General features: G+C 40.7%; 2 protein-coding genes across 2 annotated transcripts in view; both read left to right on the forward strand.

Annotated features, from left to right (window-relative positions):
• Window positions 1-223: 223 nt before the first annotated feature.
• On the forward strand, window positions 224-4,778 carry fezf1 (FEZ family zinc finger 1). Its single transcript, XM_071532902.1, has 4 exons — window positions 224-982; window positions 1,881-2,015; window positions 3,192-3,324; window positions 4,534-4,778. The coding sequence occupies exons 1-4, from the start codon at window positions 224-226 to the stop codon at window positions 4,776-4,778; spliced, it is 1,272 nt and encodes a 423-aa protein (XP_071389003.1).
• Window positions 4,779-12,473: 7,695 nt separating this feature from the next.
• Window positions 12,474-25,562, forward strand: part of aass (aminoadipate-semialdehyde synthase) — a 39,196-nt gene continuing 26,107 nt past the window's right edge. Inside the window, exons 1-9 of the mRNA XM_071532907.1 lie at window positions 12,474-12,547; window positions 14,590-14,820; window positions 16,084-16,260; window positions 17,608-17,692; window positions 19,968-20,035; window positions 20,264-20,410; window positions 20,908-20,986; window positions 21,908-22,035; window positions 23,445-23,593. Of these exons, the coding sequence (XP_071389008.1) occupies window positions 14,602-14,820; window positions 16,084-16,260; window positions 17,608-17,692; window positions 19,968-20,035; window positions 20,264-20,410; window positions 20,908-20,986; window positions 21,908-22,035; window positions 23,445-23,593 (1,052 nt within the window). The 5' untranslated portion in view covers window positions 12,474-12,547; window positions 14,590-14,601. The remainder of the gene's footprint in view (window positions 12,548-14,589; window positions 14,821-16,083; window positions 16,261-17,607; window positions 17,693-19,967; window positions 20,036-20,263; window positions 20,411-20,907; window positions 20,987-21,907; window positions 22,036-23,444; window positions 23,594-25,562) is intronic.

Consider the following 25,562-nt stretch of genomic DNA (forward strand, 5'->3'; position numbering starts at 1 on the left):
TTGAGCAAATGATCTACTTTCCTCTCCTTCCTGGACGGTAACGATCGGCGAGGTCTCGGCTCTCCACACGCCTTATCGAGCCGTCCTGATTGTCCGCAATCAGCGCCAAGCGGGGGACAGTGAGGGGGGTTTCCCCGTCAGATGATGTCCTTTCCAGCGGGCCGGTGAGGAGCAGCACCGACCCCGGCTCTCCAGCAGGTTGTCGCCGCGGTTTGCGGAGGTGATGGACGGTCCTCTCCGCCGCCCAGCGGGGATCCTCGGCTCCCCCCCGGCTTCAGGGAGCCAGCCTGCGGGCTCCGACATGATCACCTCCAGCAAGCCTCTCGCTTTCTCCATCGACCGGATTATGGCCAGGACGCCTGAACCAAAGTCGATACCGCTCCCCAGCTGGTTCCAGCCCGCTCCCGTGGGGAAACCCGACATGTGTCCGTCCTCCCTGCATTGCATGATCCCGCTGGTGCCGCTCGGGTACGAGCCGGGCCACCGGCTCAACATCACCGGACTGGATCCCAACCATTTCGACGCGTCTTCTCACACTCCCACCGAATTTCTGGGCTTTGGCTTGAACTATAAGAACCAGCAGGAAGACGCGAACCAACCCGCCGGCCAGTACAAACTCTTCCGGCCCCGGGTGGTGAACCAGTCGTCCTTCCCGACCATGGGGCCGGTTTGCTACCTGAACTGCGGGGAGAGCGGCTGTCCTCCCCCGGCCGGCCTGGTCAACCTGCACCCCATGGCCTCCTACCTCCTCACCGCCCGGCACAAAGCCTTCCTGGCGGAGAAGAGCAAGCCGGGCCAGGCGGGGGAGCGCTACCCGTCCGGCGTGGCCTTCAAGGAGCTTTCGCAGAGCCAGATCCAGCACTACATGAAGGAGCGGGACCAGATCCTGTCCGACAAGATCTTCAAGGGCTCCGCGGCCCGGATGAGCGGCTCCTGTCCGGGCAACAAACCCAAAGTTTTCACCTGCGAGGTTTGCGGGAAGGTGAGACTGATGCTTTTGGTTTTATTGCTTTTAGCTGATGCATTTTTACTCGTTTTCATTAGAGGTGTCGACTTACTGTGTTAATATTGTTTACAGCAACACCTCCAAACCCACTGACTGACTAGAGGTTATTTAGTCAGTGTGATAAATGATAAATTATTCGACATAAAACACCAAACTATCAGCTCGGAGGAACTTTAGTCCTGATGCTCAGCTTGTGAATTTTGTAATTTATTTTCTTTTCTTTTCTTTTCTTTTCTTTTTCTTCTTGTTCTTGGAGTTTTTTTCTCATCAGGTTTTTAATGGTTTTATTATATTTAATATACAGTAGGCCTATGTTTCAAGTAGGTATACAATTTTTAATACTAATAATGAAAAACAAAGCTGTAGACTATAGGCCTAATTTTAGTAATTTTTAACGTATTTATTTATTTTAATAAAATAACTCAACATTCAACAGTCTGTAAATAATGGGTGTAGCCACCTATTATTTTTCATATTTAATAATACAGTGAGTATTAATAATGTTAAATGTATGACTACTTTTGACACACCCGGTGTTTTCCTGTCAAGATATTTAATAGTTTTAATATGGGCTTTAGATTTTCCTGCTCAGGAGTTTAATAGCGTTTGAATGTTTAATGTTTTTGTGCATTTAATGGTTTTTTGTGTATTTAATTCTTCTAGTGTATTTTGTGTAGTTAATGGTTTTAGTGTTTGTTTATTTAATCTAGGCTATATTTCTGCTCAGGTGTTTAATCGTTTTTGTACATTTAATGTTGTTTGTTTATTTAATGGTTTTGTTTTTGCATGTATAATATATTTCATCTATATTTCTGCTCAGCTGTTTAATGGTTTTGGTGTATTTTATATATTTAATATCTATATTTCTGCTCAGGTGTTTAATGCCCACTACAACCTCACGCGCCACATGCCCGTGCACACCGGCGCGCGTCCGTTCGTGTGTAAAGTGTGCGGGAAAGGATTCCGCCAAGCCAGCACGCTCTGCCGCCACAAGATCATCCACACTCAGGTGGGAAGAGACTAAACACTTTGATACACAAACAAGTTCCTTTCATTAGAAAATACATCTTACTGTTATTAGAATGGGAAATATAATTATTATAGGCTATTTTTATATTTTGACATAAACCCATAATCAACACCCAGGAAAAAACAAAGGAAGGTTCTTCAGGGTTCTTCGGTTAAAGTTAGTGGTTCTACATGGAACCATAATGACTCACAGAACCCTCTGATCGGTTAAAATAAAACGTAAAAAAGTAATCAGGATAAAGAAGTCAGTGTGGTTCTTAAAAGAGCTTCTTGAGAAGCTGCTGGGTTGGAACATTTCACGTTCCTAAAGGTTCTTAAAGGTTCTGCTATGGTTCTAGACCGAAGAACCATTTCCAGGTTCTATACCGGACTCTTTGTCAAGAGAGTTACATTGTACCAATTAGAGAAAATAAGCCGCATTCCACCAATTAGGCTTGTTATTAAAATGTATTTGATCATTTTTATTGAACCACAAAGTCTCCTCAGGATGAAGAATCTGCTGAGGAAAACAGAACAGAGACATTTATTATTTTCTTTATTAGAGCAGCCGAACCTGTTTTAGTCTGAACTTCACATTGACTCTTTTCTTTTCGTTCATCTGGTCTTATAATGACAATAACAGATTACATTAATAATCAATACTCTATGTTGCAGATTTTTATTGTTATTTTACATGAGAGAAGGCAAGTTGTATAGAGGCTTTAATACTGTAACAAAGATCCTTACAATATTCCCATAATATTGCTATATGGACTTTAAGTGTGTGTGTGATATCAATAGAGAGTTTATAGTGGTTTTATTATGCTTCATGGTATTTCACCTCCTATGGTACTACTGTAATAGTCCTATAGTATTCCTATAATATTTCTATAGGGACTGACAGTGTGTCTGCTACTCAGTAGCGAGTTTATAGTGATCTTACAGTACTTTATTGTATATTATCTCTTATGGTATAACTATAATATTTCTGTAATATCCCTGCAGGGACTCATAGGTTGTTGTTTTTATATTTGTATCTTTATAAAATGTATTAGAGCACTGCTACCGTTCCTTATTCTGACGGAACTTATTGCATTTGGTTTATCACTTACTGTAATGATAATAACATAATATACAGTATATATAGCATATTAACCCAGATGTGGTTTTATTGCAGGAAAAACCGCACAAGTGTAACCAGTGTGGGAAAGCCTTCAACCGGAGCTCGACCCTCAACACGCACACGCGCATCCACGCGGGATACAAAGCGTTCGTGTGCGAGTTCTGCGGGAAAGGATTTCATCAGAAAGGTGAGAAAGTTATTATTATGATATTTTTTTATGTTTTCGTAAAATAATACAGACCTACGAGGTCAGAAAAAAATATATTTTTTAAATAAGTCCTTGGCTCGAATTTCCCGGAATCTATTTTCTTCAAAAAATATCATTTCCTGAGAGAACAATAATTTAATATTCCTATAGGCACTTTTATATTTGTACAATATCCTTCTGAAAAAGAAATATAATCCCACACTGTCTACACTTGCGTGTCCGAAACGTTGCAATAAAGCATCATGCATGTGTAGACAGTGCCGCATTATATTTCTTTTTCAGTAGCTGCCTCTTTGGTTTTTCTCCTCCGCACCTGTCACTCAAAGACTTTCAGGTGTGCAAAAGTTTATTTTTTATTTATAGTATCCTTCTAAAAAATTGCAGCTTAGAGTTTATTTAGAGTTTATTGAACCTTTTGAGGCTGAAATAAATCCTATACATTCAGAGAATGAACATCATGTAAGTGTCAGACTTATGGAGGTTATATTATATTATATAATCGCCTTATGGTACTTTATGGTATTTTTATCTCCTACCTGTCACTATAACATTCCTGTTATATTAATTTGCATTTGTATGTATCCCTCTAAAATGTATCATAAGAATACTATAGTATTTTTCTTGATGGTATCCATCTTGTTTAGGCCGACATGAATCAACATATATTCTAAGTATATATTATGATAAATTCTAAGTAGCCTATACATTATGATAAGTAATACCAAACTTATACTTGAATATAGGGGCCTGTTAAGGGAAAAAGCAGGAATTTTATAATAACTTTCTTCTACTTCATGGTATTTTTGTCTCCTGTGCCATCACTATAATAGGGATATAATAGAGATTTATAATTTTTGCTGTGATATTTCTTTATGAAATGTATCATAGTATTACTATAGCTATTACTATTACTATATCTATTTTTACTCTCTAGTCAGTTTGAAGTGACCTTTCTTAGCTCATGTTATTTTTTCTCCTATGGTATCACTAGAATGTTCCTACAGTATTTCCATAGGTTCTTCTAGTTTTGCTGTGATATTTGTATAGTATTATTCTCCAACAGTATGTTTTACTTCCTGTGGAACAGTGTGTGGGTTGCTCTCATAAAACTCTCATAGTATGCTGCTAAAACTGATCCTAGGATTTCTAGACTTGTTTTTCCTGACTCTCTGTCTCATCCTTGTCCAGGAAACTACAAGAACCACAAGCTGACCCACAGCGGGGAGAAACAGTTCAAGTGTTCGATCTGCAGCAAAGCGTTCCACCAGGTGTACAACCTGACCTTCCACATGCACACACACAACGACAAGAAGCCCTTCACCTGCCCCACCTGCGGCAAGGGCTTCTGCAGGAACTTTGACCTGAAGAAGCACATCAGGAAACTCCACGACCCGTCCGGCCCCCAGTCACCCCTCAGGCCTGATGCCAACTAACCCTGTACCCCGAAACTACACCCCATACCACCATGACCCTATACCCTATACCCTGACCCCAAACCCTGATCTTGACCCCGAAGAAACACCTCAAGGAACATTGTGACCCGTCCGACCCCCAGTCGCCCCTCAGGCCTGATACCAACTAACCCTGTACCCCAAAACTACACCCCATACCATGACCCTGTACCCTGACCCTGTACCCTGATCCTGACCCCGAAGAAACACCTCAAGGAACATTGTGACCCGTCCGACCCCCAGTCGCCCCTCAGGCCTGATACCAACTAACCCTGTACCCCAAAACTACACCCCATACCATGACCCTGTACCCTGAAACTATACCCCATACCATGACCCTATACCCTGACCCCAAACCCTGATCCTGACCCCGAAGAAACACCTCAAGGAACTTTGTGACCCACCCGACCCCCATTCGCCCCTCAGGCCTGATACCAACTAACCCTGTACCCCAAAACTATACCCTTGACCCTGACACTATACCCCAAACCATGACCCTATACCCTATAGCCTGACCCTATACCCTGATCCTGACCCTGAAGAGACACCTCAAGGAACTTTGTGACCAGTCCAGCCTCCAGTCATCCCTCAGGCCCTCTAACTTTGTACCCTGAAACTATACCCTTACCCTGTACCCTGTACCTTGTACCTTGTACCCAATAATTTATACCCTATACCCTGGTCCTGTATCCTGGCCTTATACCCCGACCAGATACCCCGTACCCTGACCCTGTATCCTGACCTTGTACGCTGTCCCTATACTCTGTATCCTGATGCTATTCCCTATACTCAGACCCTATATGCTATACCCTAACCCTGTACTTTAACCATATGCCCTATACCCTGACCCTATACGCTATACCCTGACACTGTACCCTGATCCTGACCCTGACCCTGAAGAAACACATCAGCATACTTAATGACCCGTCCAGGCCCCAGTAACCCCTCAGACCCCTCACAGCTGACCCTAACACTTGCCCAACCCTAACCCTGACCCAGACTCCCAACTCGGACTCCCAACCCTGAGCCTGCACTCGACACCCTGACCCTGAAAACACCAGGACACATCATGAATCCTCTGGACCCAGTTGCCCCTCAGATCTGAAACTAACTGATCCTGATCATACACCATGACCCCATACCCTGACCTTATACCCCGACCCTAAACCCTATACCCTGACCTTATACCCTGCTCTTGACCCTATACCCTGACCTTATACCCTGCTCTTGACCCCATACCCTGACCTTATACCCTGCGCGTGACACTATACCTTGACCCTATACCCTGACCCCAAACCCTATACCCTGACCTTATGCCCTGCTCTTGACCAAATACCCTGACCTTATACCCTGCTCTTGACCAAATATCCTGACCTTTTACCATGCTCTTGATCCCATACCCTGACACTAAACCCTATACCCTGACCTTATACCCTGACTTCATACCTTATACCCTGACTCTATACCCTATACCCTGAGTCGGACCCTGACCCTAGCCTGGAAACCCAAACCCCCCAACTGGCCACTATGCTCTTCTCTCTCAGCCCATGTGCGACTGCTGAACTTCATGGAGGACAAGTAGAACTTTTTCCAATCACCTGTCCCTTTATTATCGTTAGTCCATCATATTATTATGGTGGCTAATTATGATATCAATCAATAGTCATCGATTCTTATTAGTTTTCATTGTTTTTGATTTGGATCTCAGGATGTGAGATTGATGAACTCCGAGACCAGAGATGTAGTGGAGGGTAAACCCACTTAAAGTCAGTTTACCCACTTTTTATTTGCAGAATAGAGGTTATACCCTCGATTTTAACCTGATATAAATATTTATGACATAAACTCATAGCCTACATCATAGTAAGTAGTATCAAACTGATATATGTTATATAAGGATTGGGTCATTTAAGGGGGAAAGAGCATAGATTAATGCTTTTCTGAAACTATATCTGATTTTTCTTCATGCTGGTGGCTGTCTGCCTCATAATGATCAGTTGGTAGAGGTCAGAGGTCACCCAGCTTGTTATTCACTGTGCCACTACATCACTGGTCCTGACTTGTGGAGGACGAGTTGAACTTTTTCCCATCATTATTTTTTATTTCAATCTCAGGATTATTGTAAAAATGTTTTATGATATTTATTTGAAATTGTAACACTGTTATAACTTAAAAGAAGAACTGAAGACTATATAAATAGTTTCTTGTAACGCTGAAAGCTTGTTTTCTGAGGCTGAACAACAAGCCTGCTGCTGTACAGAACTGTGCAGGAACGATAATAAAATCAACTGTGTGTGTTCAATTTTGTTCTGTGCATCCTTAAGACCGTCTATAAATATATATATAAAAAAATATTGACTACATATTTTAAAGACCCTATTAACAAAAAAATAAATCATATATTTAGTTTAAGAACATGCATTGCATTTACAGGAATTGGATTTGCTTGGCAAACATTTCATGCTATAATTGTCATTAGTCTAAAATTATTATTACTATTATTAGTAGTAATAGTAGTAGTAGTGTTAGGGTTAGTAATAGAATAGTAGTGTTAATATTATTCATATTAATATTGTTGTGCTCAAATAGTTTTTTCAGGCAAATCAGTGCAAACAGACTCTTCTTCTTCTTCGGTCCGTCTTGCATCGCCTGCAGTTGGAAGTAAATTCAGAGGAATGACATGACTTTCATTCTAATTTCCCGTTCAGCATTTCATCAGTTAAACTCCAGTATTCTCCAGCCTCACTTCTTCAAACATCAGTAGCTGATGCTGTTAAAGTGTTTTATTGTCAACACAGAGCTAAACCACTGGTTCCCAACATGGAGTCCAGACACCACCAGGGGTCCTTGAGGTGGTTCCAGAGGGTCCCAAGGAAAACAAGGAATAGTTCAATTTTAATATTATTTCACTCAACAGCAGTATAAGCACGATGAGAGCGTATAAGAATGACTGTTTCGATCACAGCTTTACTTTCCCTACTGTTCCCTCACCTCATTCCACGTAGAAACATTTTAATTCTGTACAATGTTTTATTAAAAATGGGAGTCTTGGTCTTATGCGTCTCTATCCAGGACTCTTTAACATGAAGCAGTTTGGGATCAGCTGAGCCAGACCAAGGAAGACCTGGACTGGATTTTAACACTGGATTATTCCGTCTGGAGAAGTAAAAAGTCAAGCACATGGAGTTTATCAGGCCTGTGTTTTAACAAGCGATCCGTCTTTTGTCTGGGTTCAGGGATGCAGCGGACAATAAATCCACCTGTACTCAGTTTACTTCCTTTCACATTTTTATCATCTAAATTCACAGTGTATAATACAAGTAGCATCAGACATATTTAAGTTTGGCTGTGTGAAAAAAAGATCTTTCCAGGGATATAAAACCTAAATGAATACTGCTGTGAAACTATACTTGTCTCCTGTTACTCCTGTGGAGATCAGATCACTAACTGGAGTGTTTATCATCACAGTTTGGATGAAATGTGAGTCTTTGGAAACACTTTACACAGAGTGTGATCCACCTTGTCAACAGGCTGCTCGTCTGGCACCTGGAGCAGGATGTGCAATAATAACTGTGATTCTGATTGAAAAACAAAATTCATCATCGGTTATTAAAGTTTCTGTAATGGGAAACAGTAAATGTGCACAGATACACCCAAACTTTAGGAACTGAAATCTTCATAGATTCCTGAATACAAACCAGAATCAACAGTCAATCTGTTAGATGATATTAGGAGACCAGAGGTGGAAAGTAACTAAGTGCATTTACTCATGTACTGTACTTAAGTACAATTTAGAGGTACTTGTACTTTACTTGAGTATTTCCATTTCATGCCACTTTATACTTCTACTCCACTACATTTCAGAGGGAAATATTGTACTTTTTACTCCACTACATTTATTTGACAGCTTTAGTTACTAGTTACTTTGCAGATTTAGATTATTAATACAAATTATAAATCAACTAATAAATGATGATATATTTTTTATAGGTTAAGCTACCTAGCAGTATATAAAGTAATTAAAATTATCTCCACCTTTACCAGCTGCAACATTAAAGTGATGAACACATTAATGCATCAATAATTATAATCCAATAACATGATATATATGATTCTGAAATGGGCCATTCTGCATAATGACTACTTTTACTTTTGCTACTTTAGGTACATCTACTTCAGGACTTTTACTTGTAATAAAGTATTTTAACACTGTGGTATTTCTACTTTTACTTAAGTCAAAGATCTGAATACTTCTTCCACCACTGTAGGAGACACATACTGGTAAATGTAAAAAGTGCTTTAAAGTGTCTCATTTAAAATGTCCTAAAAGTTACCTTTTTTTTTTTTTTTTTAGAAAAGAAAACGTTGTTGTGATATTTTCCATGTGATTCTAAGAAGACGATTCATTAACTGGAAACATTAGAAATGAGAAAATAAAGAGCAGAAACAAAGTAAAGTCAGATTCCTCTTCTCACTGTGAATGGATCCACAGTTTGTCAGTTTACGTTGATCCAGTTTCTGTTGCTGATGGAGAGACACAATCTGTTCTGTGATGGATGGATTTAAAATGGACTGAAGGACAAAACTGAAGCAGAGATGGACTGAATCTGTTCACCAACGTGTTCAATGTCAGTTTCCATTCAAATGAATGGGAAGTAAAAATCTGAACGCTACAAACTCACCCAGCTGCATCTGATCTTGGTGAGCAGATTCTCAGATTATATTCCCATGTTAAAACTAAGTGGAATATTGCTTTAAGTCCCTATATGAATATTATAGAAATGTCAGAGATAAAAGCACTACCAGCAATATGATAAATTCACTGTAAAGTCGGTAAGGAGTAGTATACACCAGTGGTTCTCAACGTGGGGTCCGGGGACCACCAGGGGTCCTTGAGGGAGTTTCAGGGGGTCCCCAGCAAACTGATGAATTGTTAAACTTCACCTTTATTTCATTTACAAGAAGTTAACACAGTTAGAGAATGTAGAAGAATGACTTTTGATCATAGTTTCTCTGTTATCTCTCTACCTGCAATACAGAGAGTCATTTAATTCTGGACAAAATCATATAAACATATTCTCAGATTTGGGTTTGAGAGACAAAATCTCATCAAATTAGGGTCTGTGGCTCTAATGTGGACTAAATTAGGGTCCTTGATATGAAAAAGGTTGAGAATCCCTGGTATACACAGTATAGGAATAATATGAACATTATGTGAATCTTCTAGGAATATTCTAGTGCTGCCATGCAGACTCAGTAAGGTCACTGCTGTCAGTCCTGTAGGAACTCTACAGGATTTCTCCACATGAGTCATAACAGTGCGACGGGCAGAGCAGGAGGCCGCTCCTCGGCTCTGGAAGCTGATTGGCGGAGAGAATTCCTCCAAACAAATCCTCTCTGTCCGGGCGACACGCTGCTAATCTATAAACCACCCGCACCGACACACACACACACACACACACACACACACACACACACACACACACACACACACACACACACACACACACACACACACACGCGGTTGTGTAGATCTGAAGCTGCGCAGCGCCGCGCAGAGCTGCAGCGAAGTTTCCTTTTCCGCTCCAGCCGCGTCAAGCTCGACACAGTTAGCTCGAGTACAACCGGAAAATGGTCGATTTTTCCTTCAAATTAAAAGCGTAAAATTTGTCAGAGAATTTGTCAAGGTAAGGTCAGGCAAACTTTACTTGATCTTAGTTTACCTGGTAAAGTAAGGTCAGGTAAGGTCAAGTAAAACTTTATTGATCCTGTGGAGAAGTTGATCGTTGCAACAGCAGATAGTAACAGGATACAGCAAAGAAAAACAAATCTAGAAAAGAACAGAGCAGGTGGGATTTTAAGGTCCAGATTATTTCTCCAGCTGTTCATCACAGCCTGACTCACAGGACTTCACTAAAGGCCTAACTAGATCTGACTGACCACAAACTGATCAATACAGTCTGCAGCAGAATAAACAGGAAACACAAACAACATGTTTCTGTCTCACCTGCTATTAAACATAATGCAGCTGTAAATTGTGAGTATATGAGTGGATGTCTTACATGTTCTGCTCATTCTTTTAATTTGCTATATATTACATCTACCTTGTTATTTTTTCTTTAATTAATGTTTCACTTATTCACAGAATTCACATTTTAGTAGCCTATATTTTCATATAGAACAAAATGTAATTTGCCAGGGTTAGGGTTAGTTGGAAAAGACCCTCTTAATGCTGTAATCCATATTTCTGTGATGCACAGTGGAATCATTAGATCATCAGATTAATATGGAGTGAGTTGTGGCAAAGTCCCTGCAGAAAATATCATTTCCACCAAAACGTCCAAACATCTTTATATTGATTCAATCTCTGGGGACAAGAGATATTTAAGTCATATTTCAGTCATACAAGTCATATTTAGTCAGTCTGATTAATTATTAGCTGTAGGGGCTAGCCCATAGGATATTATTATTTGGTCAATGTGATACATTATTAGTTGCAGGTCACCAAACTATCAGCTGAGAGGAACTTTGGTCCTGAAAGATTTTTGCTTTTAGAAATGGCTTCCAAATAAGATTTCTTGCAATTTTTCTTAATCTTTGCTCTCTGTTATGATGATTAAAAACTCTAAGAATTGACACACTATGGAGTGATTTATCTTAAAGGAATAGTTCACCCAAAAATGAAAATCCTGTCATCATCTCCTCCCCCTCATGCCAGGTGAAACTCAGGTGAAGTTTGTCCATATAACACACAGGGAGGCTGCAGCACAACTCCATAGCAGCCTTCTCCAAAACAACTGAAGTCAGTGGGGACCAGTTCTTCAGAGTTCCACAAAGACCTACAGTATATTTACACCATCATTTAGTGCAAATCTGAACCACAGCTGATTGATCTGCAACAAATAATGGTGTATAGGTCTTTCTATTCACAGTGTGATTGTTTGTCTGTTTTTGTTTTGGAGCTCTAAAGAACAGGTCCCCATTGACTTCAGTTGTTTTGGAGAAGGCTGCTACCAAGTTGTGCTGCAGCCTCCCTGTGTGTTATATGGACTAACAAATTTCACCTGAGTTTCATTTGGCATGAGGGGGAGGAGATGATGACAGAAACAATAATTACTAGTCTCACTCAAAATTAGTAATTATTGTTTGCGCTCAAATGACACCCTCCTAAGGTTCACACTGAATTTGGCAAACGGCCTTTATGTTCTCCGCCCTGCAGCCTGAACCACTTGCAGGCAGATTTGCAGCTAAATGAGCTGATCCCGATTAGGGCTTTCAAAAATGTAGTGAAGGGTTTGGAGGCAAATTCAATTGGAATTTGTAATTGCTTCCTTAGCTAGACCCGTTTCCTCGTGTCTGTCTTTTAGGCATAATGATTCTGTGAGTTGCTGCTGTATGTTTTGTTTTACGTGCTTTTAATGTTTGCTTGTATGTTGTTTGAAACTCTGTATCGCTGCTATCTTGGCCAGGGCTCCCTCGAAAAAGAGATCTTGTAATCTCAATGGGACTCACCTGGTTAAATAAAGGTTTAATAATAATAATAAATTAAAATTTTCATAAACTAAACTAAGTGGGGCTTTTATTTTGACATCCGGACCGGAAACGGTTGTGTGTACTCTGCGGGGCTTGACACAGGTCCGCCGTGGCTCCTGCAGCTCGGCTCACCTCTGCCTGACACTCCGGTCTGTCGGTAAAGCGCCGCCACATTTCCTCTCCAGGAGCCGCCGCGTGAACATTAACCTGCAGGAAAGGTGGGTCCGGGTCCGTGTCTGGGTTCGGGTTCAGGTTCAGGTTCCTATCCACACTTTTCTTCATCCGTCTGCTGCTTCCTGCTTCAGCAAACTTCTGATAATTAGCGTCTTCAGTCTGCTGCTGGTTGCTGTCTCTCCTGTCCGGGATCACATGTGCAGAGAAACTCATTCTCTCCTAAAACCACCACAACAATCCTATAATATTCCTTATAAAGTGTCGTCAAATGTATCTGCGGTGCTCAGCTGTGACTTTACAGTGATTATATTTGACTTTAGGCTGTGGTATTGGTTTTTTTTTATCTCTCCATATAATCCTATAATATTCCTATAGGATCTTATATTGTGTGTGTGGTATTTAGAGTGAGTTTAAAGTGTCGCTTCCTTTAGGGACTCACAGAGTCGCTGTGATATTTCTATCAGTCTGAAAAGTATATACAGCAGGCCAAGGATTACTAGGCTATAGGATTACTGTAATACTGTAATACTGTAATACCATCTTTTACTTTATCTCTACATCACCAGTGAGATCTACATGTGTCAGACAGTCATCCTGCTTCAGTGAGGTTAGATGAATGTAGTTCAGCCACATTCAGTGGTGGAAAGTAACTAAGTACATTTACTCAAGTTCTGTACTTAAGTACAATTTTGAGGTACTTGTACTTTACTTGAGTATTTCCATTTTATGCTACTTTGTACTTATACTCCACTACATTTTAAAGGGAAATATTGTACTTTTTACTCCATTACATTTATTTCACAGCTATAGTTACTAGTTACTTTTCAGATCAATATTTTATATTTAAAACATTTGATCATCTTTATAAAATAACTCTAAAATAGCATTGTTATAGATTAGACTACCCAAAAGTATAGCTAAATTGTTAAGATTAGCTTCACGTTGACAACTTTAAAATGCTGCTTACATGTACATGTATGTCAATAAATCAGTATTAATATTCCAATAATTTATGAAAAATATAACTCTCTAAATGGGGACAGTTTGCATAATGAGTACGTTTACTTTGATACTCTAAGTACATTTTGCTGCCAATACTTATGTACTTTTACTTAAGTAAGATTTTGAATGCAGGACTTTTACTTGTAATGGAGTATCTTTACATTGTTGTACTGATACTTTTACTTCAGTAAAACATCTCAGTACTTCTTCCACCACTGGCCTCATCAGTAGATACTGGTCTAACTGCAGAGACTCTGTTCTAACTTGAAGTCGCTCCAACATTCCTGTAATATTCCTACAGTGAGTCTCTGCTGCTCAGTCAGTTCAGTCAGCTGATCAAACCTTATGGCAGTTTTCTCTCCCATGGCGTCACTGAAATATTCCTAAATCATTCCTGTAAGGACTTCCAGTGTGTGTGGTGCTCAGTTCTTAGTTTAGAGTGACTGTTTTTATTGGGATTGTGTTATTTGTTTTCTAACCTGCTAAAAAACACAGTACCCAGCATGCTCAGTGTGGGTTTCGCTGCCTGTCAGAACCACCTGTTGGTCTGCAGCTCTCTCCCTATAGCAAACCAAGCCTGACCTCTGACCTCTCACGGTGCGTTCACATGCTGATAGGAAAGTCCGACATCTGGGACTTCCCAGTCGGCTGCTGAACAGCTTTCACCTGCTGCTGAGTGGGAAAATCAAATCTGGAAGACAAACAGTAAACAAACATGGCCGTCCTGCAGCTTAACAAGCTAATTTAAGGAACTTAATTTAAATAAATGTTAGTTTTGATGTTTATTTTGGTGAACCACAATTCTGTAAAACTACATGTGTATAGAAGTGTTCTTTCACTGTTTACTGACACTAAACTTGATTTTTCCGCCACGTTGAATTGGTTAAAGGTCATTGTGTCATAACTCGGGAACTCGGATAGCAAAATTTTCTCAGACTTTCTGACTTCCTCACATGATGATCGGCGCTCATGTGAAATTCCCAACTAGTGAATTAGTTTTTCCGATACGTCTGATGGGTTTCTGCCCGTCTGTGATAAACAGTGTGGTCAGCGGTCTGTGGCTCAGTGTGTTTGTCCCAAGCAGGGGGGCGAAGTCATGTTCCGACTCCTGAGTCACCGAGGCGGGCGGGCGAGGAGCCGCCTCGCCGACCAGCGCCGCTACGAGCATCACGGGAGCGTCGTGGCCATCCGGCGGGAAGACATCAACCCCTGGGAGAGGAGGGCGCCGCTCGCCCCGCGACACGTCAAGGAGCTCACCCACGCCGGGCACAGGGTCCTGGTCCAGCCCTCCAACCGCAGAGCCATCCACGAGAAGGTGAAGCAGGAAGGGGCCGGGGAGGTTTGGCTGTTTGGTGATGAGAACATTCAATTATCCTGCTGGAGCCTTGGCTCTGATGCTCCAGGCTAACACTTTAGCATACACTGTGTTGAGTGATGGGAGCTCCATGCTAACACTTTAGCATACACTGTGTTGAGTGATAGCAGCTCCATGCTAACACTTTAGCATACACTATGTTGAGTGATGGGAGCTCCATGCTAACACTTTAGCATACACTATGTTGAGTGATGGCAGCTCCATGCTAACACTTTAGCATACACTATGTTGAGTGATAGCAGCTCCATGCTAACACTTTAGCATACACTATGTTGAGTGATGGGAGCTCCATGCTAACACTTTAGCATACACTATGTTGAGTGATAGTAGCTCCATGCTAACACTTTAGCATACACTATGTTGCGTGATAGTAGCTCCATGCTAACACTTTAGCATACACTAGGGCTGGGCGATAATTCAATATTATCGTTTATCGTCTTTCAGTGGAATCATATTGTGATGATATGAAGATATTTTAATATCGTGACACATTTCTGCTGTCTGAACTGATGATGACAAGCAAATTTTACTTAAAAACTCTGATAAAATGAGGTATGGTAGGAATATTATTTGAATATTTCTGTTTTGTTTGACATCACACCTAACATCACCATTTGGTTCAATGAGATCAACATTAATTTGATTATTTAACGTGATTTTGCATACATGAACCATATTGTAATATATATTGATATCGAGAAAAATCCTTATGATTATCATGATATTGATTTCAACCATATCGCCCAGCCCTACCCTATGTTGAGTGATAGTAACTCCATGCTAACACTTTAGCACACACTATGTTGAGTGATAGTAGCTCCATGCTAACACTTTAGCATACACTATGTTGAGTTTCTTATCTTTAGCTGTATTAGCATGGAGCCTACCATCACTACTAACTTGGTGTATTCCTTTAAAGTAAGGCTAAGTGTGACCTGTGGGCCCAAATTTGGCCCCCTAGCATTCTTTGTTTTCGGTCATTTCGCTGCTACAGTAATTTCCCCACTGGAATAAATCAATTCATCAGTTCAGTTTCATCTTATCTCATCACCCCAGAAGTGCAGTAAAATCATTTTTCTTCCTCAAATCGTCAAGAGGAATAATCATGATCAATAAGAGCGATCACAATATCTAGCAAAATAATTCTGATTTTAGCTGGACCCAAGCGGTCCTGGTCTGACCCGCTGTGTGTTTTGTGTTCAGTACTATGAGAAAGCGGGAGCCGTCATCCAGGAGGACATCTCAGAGGCCTCGCTGATCATCGGGGTGAAGCGGCCGCCGGAGGAGAAGGTTCTGCCCAGGAAGACCTACGCCTTCTTCTCCCACACCATCAAGGCTCAGGAGGCCAACATGGGGCTGCTGGACGACCTGCTGAAGAAGGTACAGAGTCTCCGGTCTGCTGGGCAGCAAGGAGGTCAACAGAAGAATCATTTACAGAGTGACACTGAATTCTGTTTCTGGTCACCTGTATGGGCAGAAATATGTGTCAAGGAGTTCTGTGAATCTGCACTCGATTGCTCTTCCTCAACGACCAGGATGTGTGTCTCAGTAAACTGGAACTGAATTACGAGAACTGAATTTCAATTACGAGAACTGAATTTGAATTGTGAGAACTGAATTTGAATTACGAGAACTGAATTTGAATTGTGAGAAATGAATTTGAATTGTGAGAAATGAATTTGAATTGTGAGAAATGAATTTGAATTACAAGAACTGAATTTGAATTGCGAGAACTGAATTTGAATTACAAAAACTGAATTTGAATTGTGAGAACTGAATTTGAATTATGAGAACTGAACTGAATTTGAATTACGACAACTGAATTTGAATTGTGAGAACTGAATACAGTTTCAGAGCAAATTAATTCAATTTCATAATATTACATTCTGTTTCACGTTTATTGGAATTCAGTTTCAAACGAATAAATTCAATTTCAAATTATGCTATTCAGATTCAGTTTTTCAATGCAGTTATTCAAGTTAAACAATACAAATTCAAATTATGTGATTCAAATTCAGTTTTTTAATGCAATTATTCAAGTTATGCAAATCAAATTAAAATATAAATAATTCAATTTCAGTTTCTAGTGACACATATTTCTGCCCATACACCTGGTTCAAGTAGAGTTTTTCCTCTCTGTATTTAGACTTGTTTATAATTGAGTGTATCATAAAGTGATGAGTGAGAGGATTTCTGTCTTCTGTACTGGAGCTGATGTTGCTGTATTTGATGCATATCTGATGTACACTACCAGTCAAAAGTTTGGACACACCACATTTTCTTTATTTTCACTATTTTCCACATTTTAGAATAACAGTAAAGACTCAAAACTATGAAATAACACAAATGGAATTATGCAGCGACCAAAAAAGTGTTAAACAAATCCAAACTATCTTATATTTTAGATTCTTTGCCTTGATGGAAAGGCAAAGGCTTTGGAAAGAAATTCATACATAGGATCAACTTCACTATTTATATTTGACTAAGAAACTCATTTCAAGCATTTAAGCAGAAGACTGTAGATCAGAATGAAACAGAACATTCAGTCAGGAGTCCAGACTGTGGACTGAGCATGAGTGTGTGTGTGTGTGTGTGTGTGTGTGTGTGAGTGTGTATGTGACTGCAGTTCCCTGTGTTCCTGCATCATCTGTGTGTCTGGTTTTTGTTTAACCAAATTCCCCAGGAAGGATAATAAAGTCGACCTCGGCTCTTGTTTTGTCTTCCCAGGAAGTTCGTCTGATCGACTACGAGAAGATGGTCGACGCTAACGGCTACCGGATCGTGGCGTTCGGCCAATGGGCCGGTGTGGCAGGTATCATGTGATCCTCAGTTAATCTTTGTGATGTGGTTGTTGCAGCTGGTTAGTCATTCGCTGAGACTGTTGTGAAACTGTATTGCAGCAGCTGTCTGATGTGAAGAACTCACTGCACTGCAATCTGTTGTGAAACTATTGTGAAGCAGAGGTGGGGACTCCAGTCACATGACTTGGACTTGAGTCACAATTTGAATTGCTTAAGACTTTTGTTTTTTTTTCCAATATATTTATTATATTCAAGGGCAATTCCAGTCAGAATCACAGTCAGGAGTTTCCAAACCAACCCATACTGTCCCACACCCTCCCTCCCACCACACATATCAACAGGAAGGGAACAGCTACAACAAAACCCAACAACAAAATAAAAAAAAATATATAAATAATAATAATAATAATAATAATAATAATGATGATATTAAAAAAAGAAAATAATAATAATAAAAAAATGAAAATGAAATAAAAGAAATATAAAATAGACATAATAATAAAAAATAAATAAAAAAATAAAAGAAATATAAAATGGACATAATAAAAATAAATAAAAAATAAAAGCAATATAAAATAGACATAATAATAAAAAATAAATAAAAAATAAAATAAATATAAAATAGACATAATAATAAAAAATAAATAAAAAATAAAAGCAATATAAAATAGACGTAATAATAAAAAATAAATAAAAAATAAAAGAAATATAAAATAGACAATAATAAAAAATAAATAAAAAATAAAGGAAATATAAAATAGACATAATAATAAAAAATAAATAAAAAATAAAAGAAATATAAAATAGACATAATAATAAAAAAATGATAATAACAGGTAAAAAAAATGACATCAATAAGTCAAAATTACAAGTTCATCATATCAGAAATTGTCCATTACGTTTCAGTCTCTTGGTTTCTTCTTCAAGTTTTACATGATCTTTTCCGGGGGAACATAAGATGAAAGCTCCTTCAGCCACATAGTAGAGCCTGGTGGTACAGCACTTTTCCATCTCAATGCAATCAAAGCCATTTTGACAAATCTAATATTCTGACTGTTTCTTGAAGGCAATATAGATTCATCTCCCAACAATACCAGCCTTGGGTTTAAAGTAAGCTCTAAGCCTTTTCAATAGAGTCCAATATCATACTATAAAGCAAGGAATCTCTGTCTGTGTGTGTGTCCTTCGCATATCTCGAGAACCGTTCGTCCGATCGACTTCACGCTTGGCGGGTGTGTTGCTGGGGACCCACGGACGTGCGGTGTGGGATTGGACACGCGACACGTTCAATGTTAATAAACTTTGAATAAACAAGCGAACGGCGCTCTGTGCAGCAGCGAGGCTCAAAGCGAACGACTGGAAGCTCAGTGTGGAGTGTGAAGCTGTTTGGATGAGCGGTTCTCCAGAAAGCTGCAAGCAGCAACACCGGAGGCCAAGCAGTCGGCCCGTTCTGAACAGAGCAAGACCACAACATATGGACCAGAGATTCGATTTCGATTGAAGTTTGAGTATAGGCTTGAGTTAGCTGATTTAGTTGTTTTCTTTGTCACTTTTCAGTTTGAGTTTGAATACGACTGCCTTCTATTTTTGTAAATATTGGCTATGGTGAGAAGTCTCACTGGATTAGGTTTTAATTGTATTTGAGAACTAAGCTCATCCAATGAAAATAAATGTTATGGAGTTGATTATTTTAAAATCTGGATGAAGGATTTTTTTTTATTTTAGGGTAAATCAATCTGCTCTCCACTGACTCAAATCATAGGGTAGCAGCAAACTTAGAAATGCTGCTTCACTACCTCCCAATCTCCCTGCTTCAAATTGTTCTTTATAAATTAGAATAGAATAAAAAAGAATAGAATGCTACTTTATTAATCCCCATGGGGAAATTAATCTTCTGCATGTAACCCATCCAAACAGCCCATAACCAGACACACAGCCATAAGCTGGAGAGGCCTGAGGGCTCAATGGCAGGAGCTTGCATCTGATCTTGACTCTGAACCCTCCGGTTACCAGCTGTCATTTTGCCAGATTTTTGTGCCATCTGGCCAGGGATTCGAACCGGCAACCTTCGGACTACTAGTCTGCTTCTCTAACCTCTGGGCTACCTACCGCCCAAGTTGCCCACCTATTATTTCTACCAGCCCACCCTAATATAGCAGGCTAACACCGGCCCTGCCTTCATCACTCGCTCAGTTAGACCTGAAGCTGTTGTTCTTCTCGCTCTGATCAGGTTTTAAAGTTGTACTTCATGTGACTGAATCCTGAATCTGTTTTTTTGTATTGTAGGAATGATTAACATCTTGCACGGCTTAGGACTGCGCTTCCTCGCTCTCGGGCATCACACTCCTTTTATGGTAAGATGCTTTATTTTCTCCTAAATTGGATCCAAACACATCAACTGTCACTCTCTTGCTAATATACAATGCAGGACTTTTTTTTGTAGAATTTTGTATTTCACCTCACCGCCTAATCCGACAAGTGGAAATGAAAAAAACAACTAGCTTTTCTTTGACATTCCAGTTTCGCCTTTAAATAATTTCGTTTCATTTGCCATGAAAACAACTTGCTGTTCCTCCATCCAGCACATCGGCATGGCTCACAACTACAGGAATGTCAGCCAGGCCGTCCAGGCAGTGAGGGATTGTGGGTATGAGATCTCCATGGGGCTCATGCCCAAGTCCCTCGGCCCGGTAACGTTTTGTTTCACCGGGACTGGCAACGTTTCCAAGGTAAGACGAACTTTCACACTCAAAAACAAAAACACACGTCCGAGCAGTAGGGCTGAACAATTAATCGAAATTTTATCGAAATCGCAATATGGCCTACTGCAATTTTCAAATCGCAGGAGCTGCAATATTTGTTAAAGGTGAAATGTGTCAAAATAGCATTTTAAAGTAAATATTGTGGTGCTGCAGAGATGTCCTGGCCTACACATCATATTCTACAGACTTAAGAAAACATCTTTGTTTGGTACAGATCCCTGCAAAAATCACACCATAATCATTTTAATATGTTTTTCAATGAAAATGAGAATAATGATGTAAAAATTATCATTCCCTCTAATATCGCAAATCATAACCCAATTGCAATATCAGTCAAAATAATCGCAATTAGATATTTTTTCAAAATCGTTCAGCCCTACCAAGCGGTCGGTCGCTTCAGTTTTAGTCGTGAAATCATAACTCCAGTGATGATCATCATGCCGCTCTCTCCTCGCCGCCTGCAGGGGGCGCAGGACATCATCAACGAGCTTCCTGTGGAATACGTTGAGCCTCTCGAGCTGAAAGACGTTTCTAAAACTGGAGGTACTGAATCCCCTTTGCTTATCCTCAGTGTGCAGTGTCACGTTCATGTGTTTGTGCTTCATGTCTCATATTGTTAAAACTCTTCAGACCGCTAGCAACCATCAACCCGCTGCTGTCCGGCGGCTGATTTGAACCGGCTGAGCTCTAATGCAGTGAGAGGCGGGGCATATGTTAACGCTCTTATTTCATTGGCTGCTGAAGGGTGAGGTCACACACAAGATCACCGGCACCAAAGATGCCAGATGAGGAGGGAAGATGTCGCACATGCTGTTCCAGCCTATAGAAACTAGGCTCGGGTCGAAATTCGATAACATTGAATATAGCGATATTTTGTGAATATCGCGGTAGGGCTGGGCGATAATTCAATATTATCGTTTATCGTCTTTCAGTGGAATCATATCGTGATGATATGAAGATATTTTGATATCTTGACACACATTTCTGCTGTTTAAATTGATGATGACAAGCAAATTTTACTTAAAAACTCTCATAAAATGAGGTATGGTAGGAATATTATTTGAATATTTCTGTTTTGTTTGACATCACACCTAACATTACCATTCGGTTCAATGAGATGAACATTCATTTGATTATTTAACGTGATTTTGCATACATGAACCATATCATGATATATATTGATATCGAGAAAAATCCATATGATTATCATGATATTGATTTCAACCATAACGCCCAGGCCTGTATCGCAATATTTTCTGTGATATTGAACATTGCCCAAATCACCATATGCGGCAGGTTTGTGGAGTTGCTTGCGGTGTGAACCCACAGTAAGGCATGGTGCTGAAAGCCGGTCATGTGAGCTCCGCCTCCTCTTATCTTCTCTTATCTCCTCCTCCTCTTATCTTCTCTTATCTCCTCCTCCTCTTATCTTCTCTTATCTCCTCCTCCTCTTATCTCCTGCAGACATGACCAAAGTGTTCGCCACAGTGCTGAGCCGCCACCACCACCTGATGAGGAAGAGCGACGGCATGTACGACCCCATGGAGTACGAGAACCACCCGGAGCTGTACACCTCCAACTTCAGGACCAGCGTGAGTCTGGCAGCCGCCCCCCCCCCCCCCCACCCCCTCCACCCCCCCCACCTCCACCTGCTCCTGTCTGTCAGTCGGACGCCTCGGCTCTCTATTTCAGAACAGATGTGTGTGGGAAGCTCAGACCGGTTTGAAATGCAGCGCTGTTTTGCTAAAAGTTGATTCGCCCAAAGAGTGAATTGTGAATTCTAAAAACGGCACCGTGGTTTTTGGCTCCGGCTGATTGGCTCAGTGTCCCATGGGGGGAAAGGGGGGGGGGGGGGACACCATGAGGTCGCCATGTGCGTGTGTTGCAAAACAGAAGCCACATGTTTGTTCTGTGATTGATTGTTGATTAAATCTCCGTGTGATCTCCCGTCCCGTCAGCAGCTCCTCTGATCAGAATTCACAGCGTCACTCTGTGGATTTTACTGCCGTCGCACTTTAATGACATCACACAGCAAAGCAGCGTGAGCTTATTGATCAGTAAACTCTGCTGACTGCAGGCTGCTGGGATCAAACTGTTTGTCCACAGAAACTCTCACAATACTGTGAGATGTTGGGATAAAACGAATCAGAATCGGCTGCTCAGAGTCTCATATTACATTGACTAGAATTTACAACCTCCTCCTCTCCTCCTCTCCTTGTCTCCTCTCCTCTCCTCTCCTCCTCTCCTTGTCTCCTCTCCTCTCCTCTTCTCTCCTTGTCTCCTCTCCTCTCCTTGTCTCCTCTCCTCTCCTCTCCTTGTCTCCTCTCTTCCTCTCCTTGTCTCCTCTCCTCTCCTTGTCTCCTCTCCTCTCCTTGTCTCCTCTCCTCTCCTTGTCTCCTCTCTTCCTCTCCTCTTCTCTCCTCTCCTCTCCTTGTCTCCTCTCCTCTTCTTGTCTCCTCTCCTCTCCTCTCCTCTTCTCTCCTTGTCTCCTCTCCTCTCCTTGTCTCCTCTCCTCTCCTTGTCTCCTCTCTTCCTCTCCTCTCCTTGTCTCCTCTCCTCTCCTTGTCTCCTCTCCTCTCCTCTCCTTGTCTCCTCTCTTCCTCTCCTCTTCTCTCCTCTCCTCTCCTTGTCTCCTCTCCTCTCCTCTCCTCTTCTCTCCTTGTCTCCTCTCCTCTCCTTGTCTCCTCTCCTCTCCTCTCCTTGTCTCCTCTCTTCCTCTCCTCTCCTTGTCTCCTCTCCTCTCGGGACACACAAACACACAAACCGTTCTCCAATTATAGTAGTGGGATGGTTTGTTGGATAAAATGGAGCTAATATCATGATTCATTTTTCTGACCCACCATATATATTGTCACATTTTTGTCTCGTCCCTAGTAGCCGGTCTCTGAACCTCTGGGCCGATCTGCCGTCCTGGGACGACGCTGAAATTTGACGTGGGGTAAAAAACTGCTCTAAGTGCATCAAAGTAAAATAAATTGCTGTCCTGCCACTTGAACCACAGGTGGCGCCGTACACCACCTGCCTGATCAACGGGATTTACTGGGACCCCCAGACCCCCCGCCTCCTCCGCCGGCTGGACGCTCAGAAGCTGATGAGGCCCTTCAAATACTCGTTCGCAGGCACCGAGGGCTGGCCGGGCCTGCCGCACAAGTAAGACCGGGGGAGGGGAGGGGCGAGGGGGGCGGAGCTACCACCCGCCGCCAATCACATCGCTCACCCGATATTGGACCATGTGTTGCTCAGTGATTCTCACCCTTTTTCATATCAAGGACCCTACTTTAGTCCACATTAGAGCCATAGACCCCCATTTAATTTTGTCTCTCGGACTCAAATCTGAGAATATTTTTTATTGTCAGATATGATTTTGTCCAGAACTCCATGACTGTCTGTATTGTAGGTAGAGAGATAACAGAGAAACTATGATCAAAATAGTCATTCTTCTACTTTCTCTAATAAAATTAACTTCTTATAAATGAAATAATGCTGAAGTTTAACAATTCATCAATTTGCTGGAGACCCCCTGGCACCCCCAAGGACCCCTGGTGGTCCCCGGACCCCACGTTGAGATCCACTGGCTTAGATTACAATTATACAAACTTGTGTGGTAGGATAGTAAAAAAAAAAAATCATAGAAATATTTGTAATTTTATTTCAAGTGGTTTCCTTTTTCCATTTTTTTCCCCCTGAAAATAGCAGGAATGAGCAAATTACAGCAAATGGGCATTGTTTCCTCCAATGCTTGAATAGTAAGATCAAATTTCAATAGTATAATACAGTGATTCTCAACCTTTTTCATATCAAGGACCCTAATTCAGTCCACATTAGAGCCACAGACCCCCATTTGATGAGATTTTTTCTCTCGGACCCAAATCTGAGAATATTTTTATTGTCAGATATGATTTTGTCCAGAATCCCATGACTGTCTGTATTGTAGGTAGAGAGATAACAGAGAAACTATGATCAGAACAGTCATTCTTCTACATTCTCTAATTGTGTTAACTTCTTGTAAATGAAATAATGCTGAAGTTTAACAATGCATCAATTTGCTGGGGACCCCCGGTGGTCCCCGGACCCCACATTGAGAACCACTGGCTTAGATTACAATTATGCAAACTTTTAAACTTGTAAACCTATAATCTACTAGTGGTAGGATAGAAAAAAAAATATATATATTAGAAATATATATATTTTTTTATTTCAAATGGTTTCCCTTTTCCACAATCAGCCTATTTTTTTCCTGAAAATAGCAGAAATGAGCAAATTACAGTAAATGGACGTTGTTTCCTCCAATGCTTGAATAGTAAGATCAAATTTCAATAGTATAATACACAGAATAACCTAGAAATGTGATGTAATTTAGAAAAAAAATCCCCAACATGAGGCAGTTTTATTCTGATTCGGCTCCTATTCTGATTATTAGTGGAATAAAAGGCTCCATGTAAACACAGCTAATGTGTTTCATGTGTTTTTTATGAGTATTTGGCTGCAAACCAAACTTCCCTCGGGACGATAAAGTTGAAGCTGAGTTAATTCACCAGTGGCTCCAGCCTGCAGACATTAAAAAGAGAGAGAAAAAAAAAGAGCCTCCTCAGTCTTCAGTCGGTCAGTCAGTCAGACACAGTGACTGACGGAGAGATCTACCTCTGGTCTCTCCGGCTGAGTGTCTGCTGGGTGGCGTGTTCACTGCTATAGCTCACCAGGGGTCAGGGGTCACTGCTTTATCTCCAACCATGTTTACACTGTGTGATAGCTCAGTGTGGAGAGCAGCCGGTAGCTTTGACCTGCCATGCTCTCTCTCTCTCTCTTTCTCTCTCTTTCTCTCAGTTCAAATCAATACGCTTTATTAGCATGAATGTCATAAGAACAAAATTGCTAAGCAAAGCGTCTAAGGACACTGAACTAAAAAAGCATAAAATTGATCTAACAACAAAGTAAACAGTGGATACATTATTAAATAAGACAGAATCAATTCTGAGAAATAAAGACATCGGCACTGTATAGTTTTATTGACAATAATGTAAATTATATATTGTATAAAAATTTTAATAAGCAAATAGTACTGTTTTTGTTTTACTTGTGTATGTATAAAGGAAATAAAGACTAAAGTGATACAAAAAAA

Source organism: Centroberyx affinis, unplaced genomic scaffold (assembly GCF_046629955.1).
Source record: "Centroberyx affinis isolate AG114_WGS23_722 - 3 ecotype Tasmania unplaced genomic scaffold, CSIRO-AGI_Caff_v1 ptg002280l_1, whole genome shotgun sequence".
NCBI classification, from domain to species: Eukaryota; Metazoa; Chordata; class Actinopteri; order Beryciformes; family Berycidae; genus Centroberyx; species Centroberyx affinis.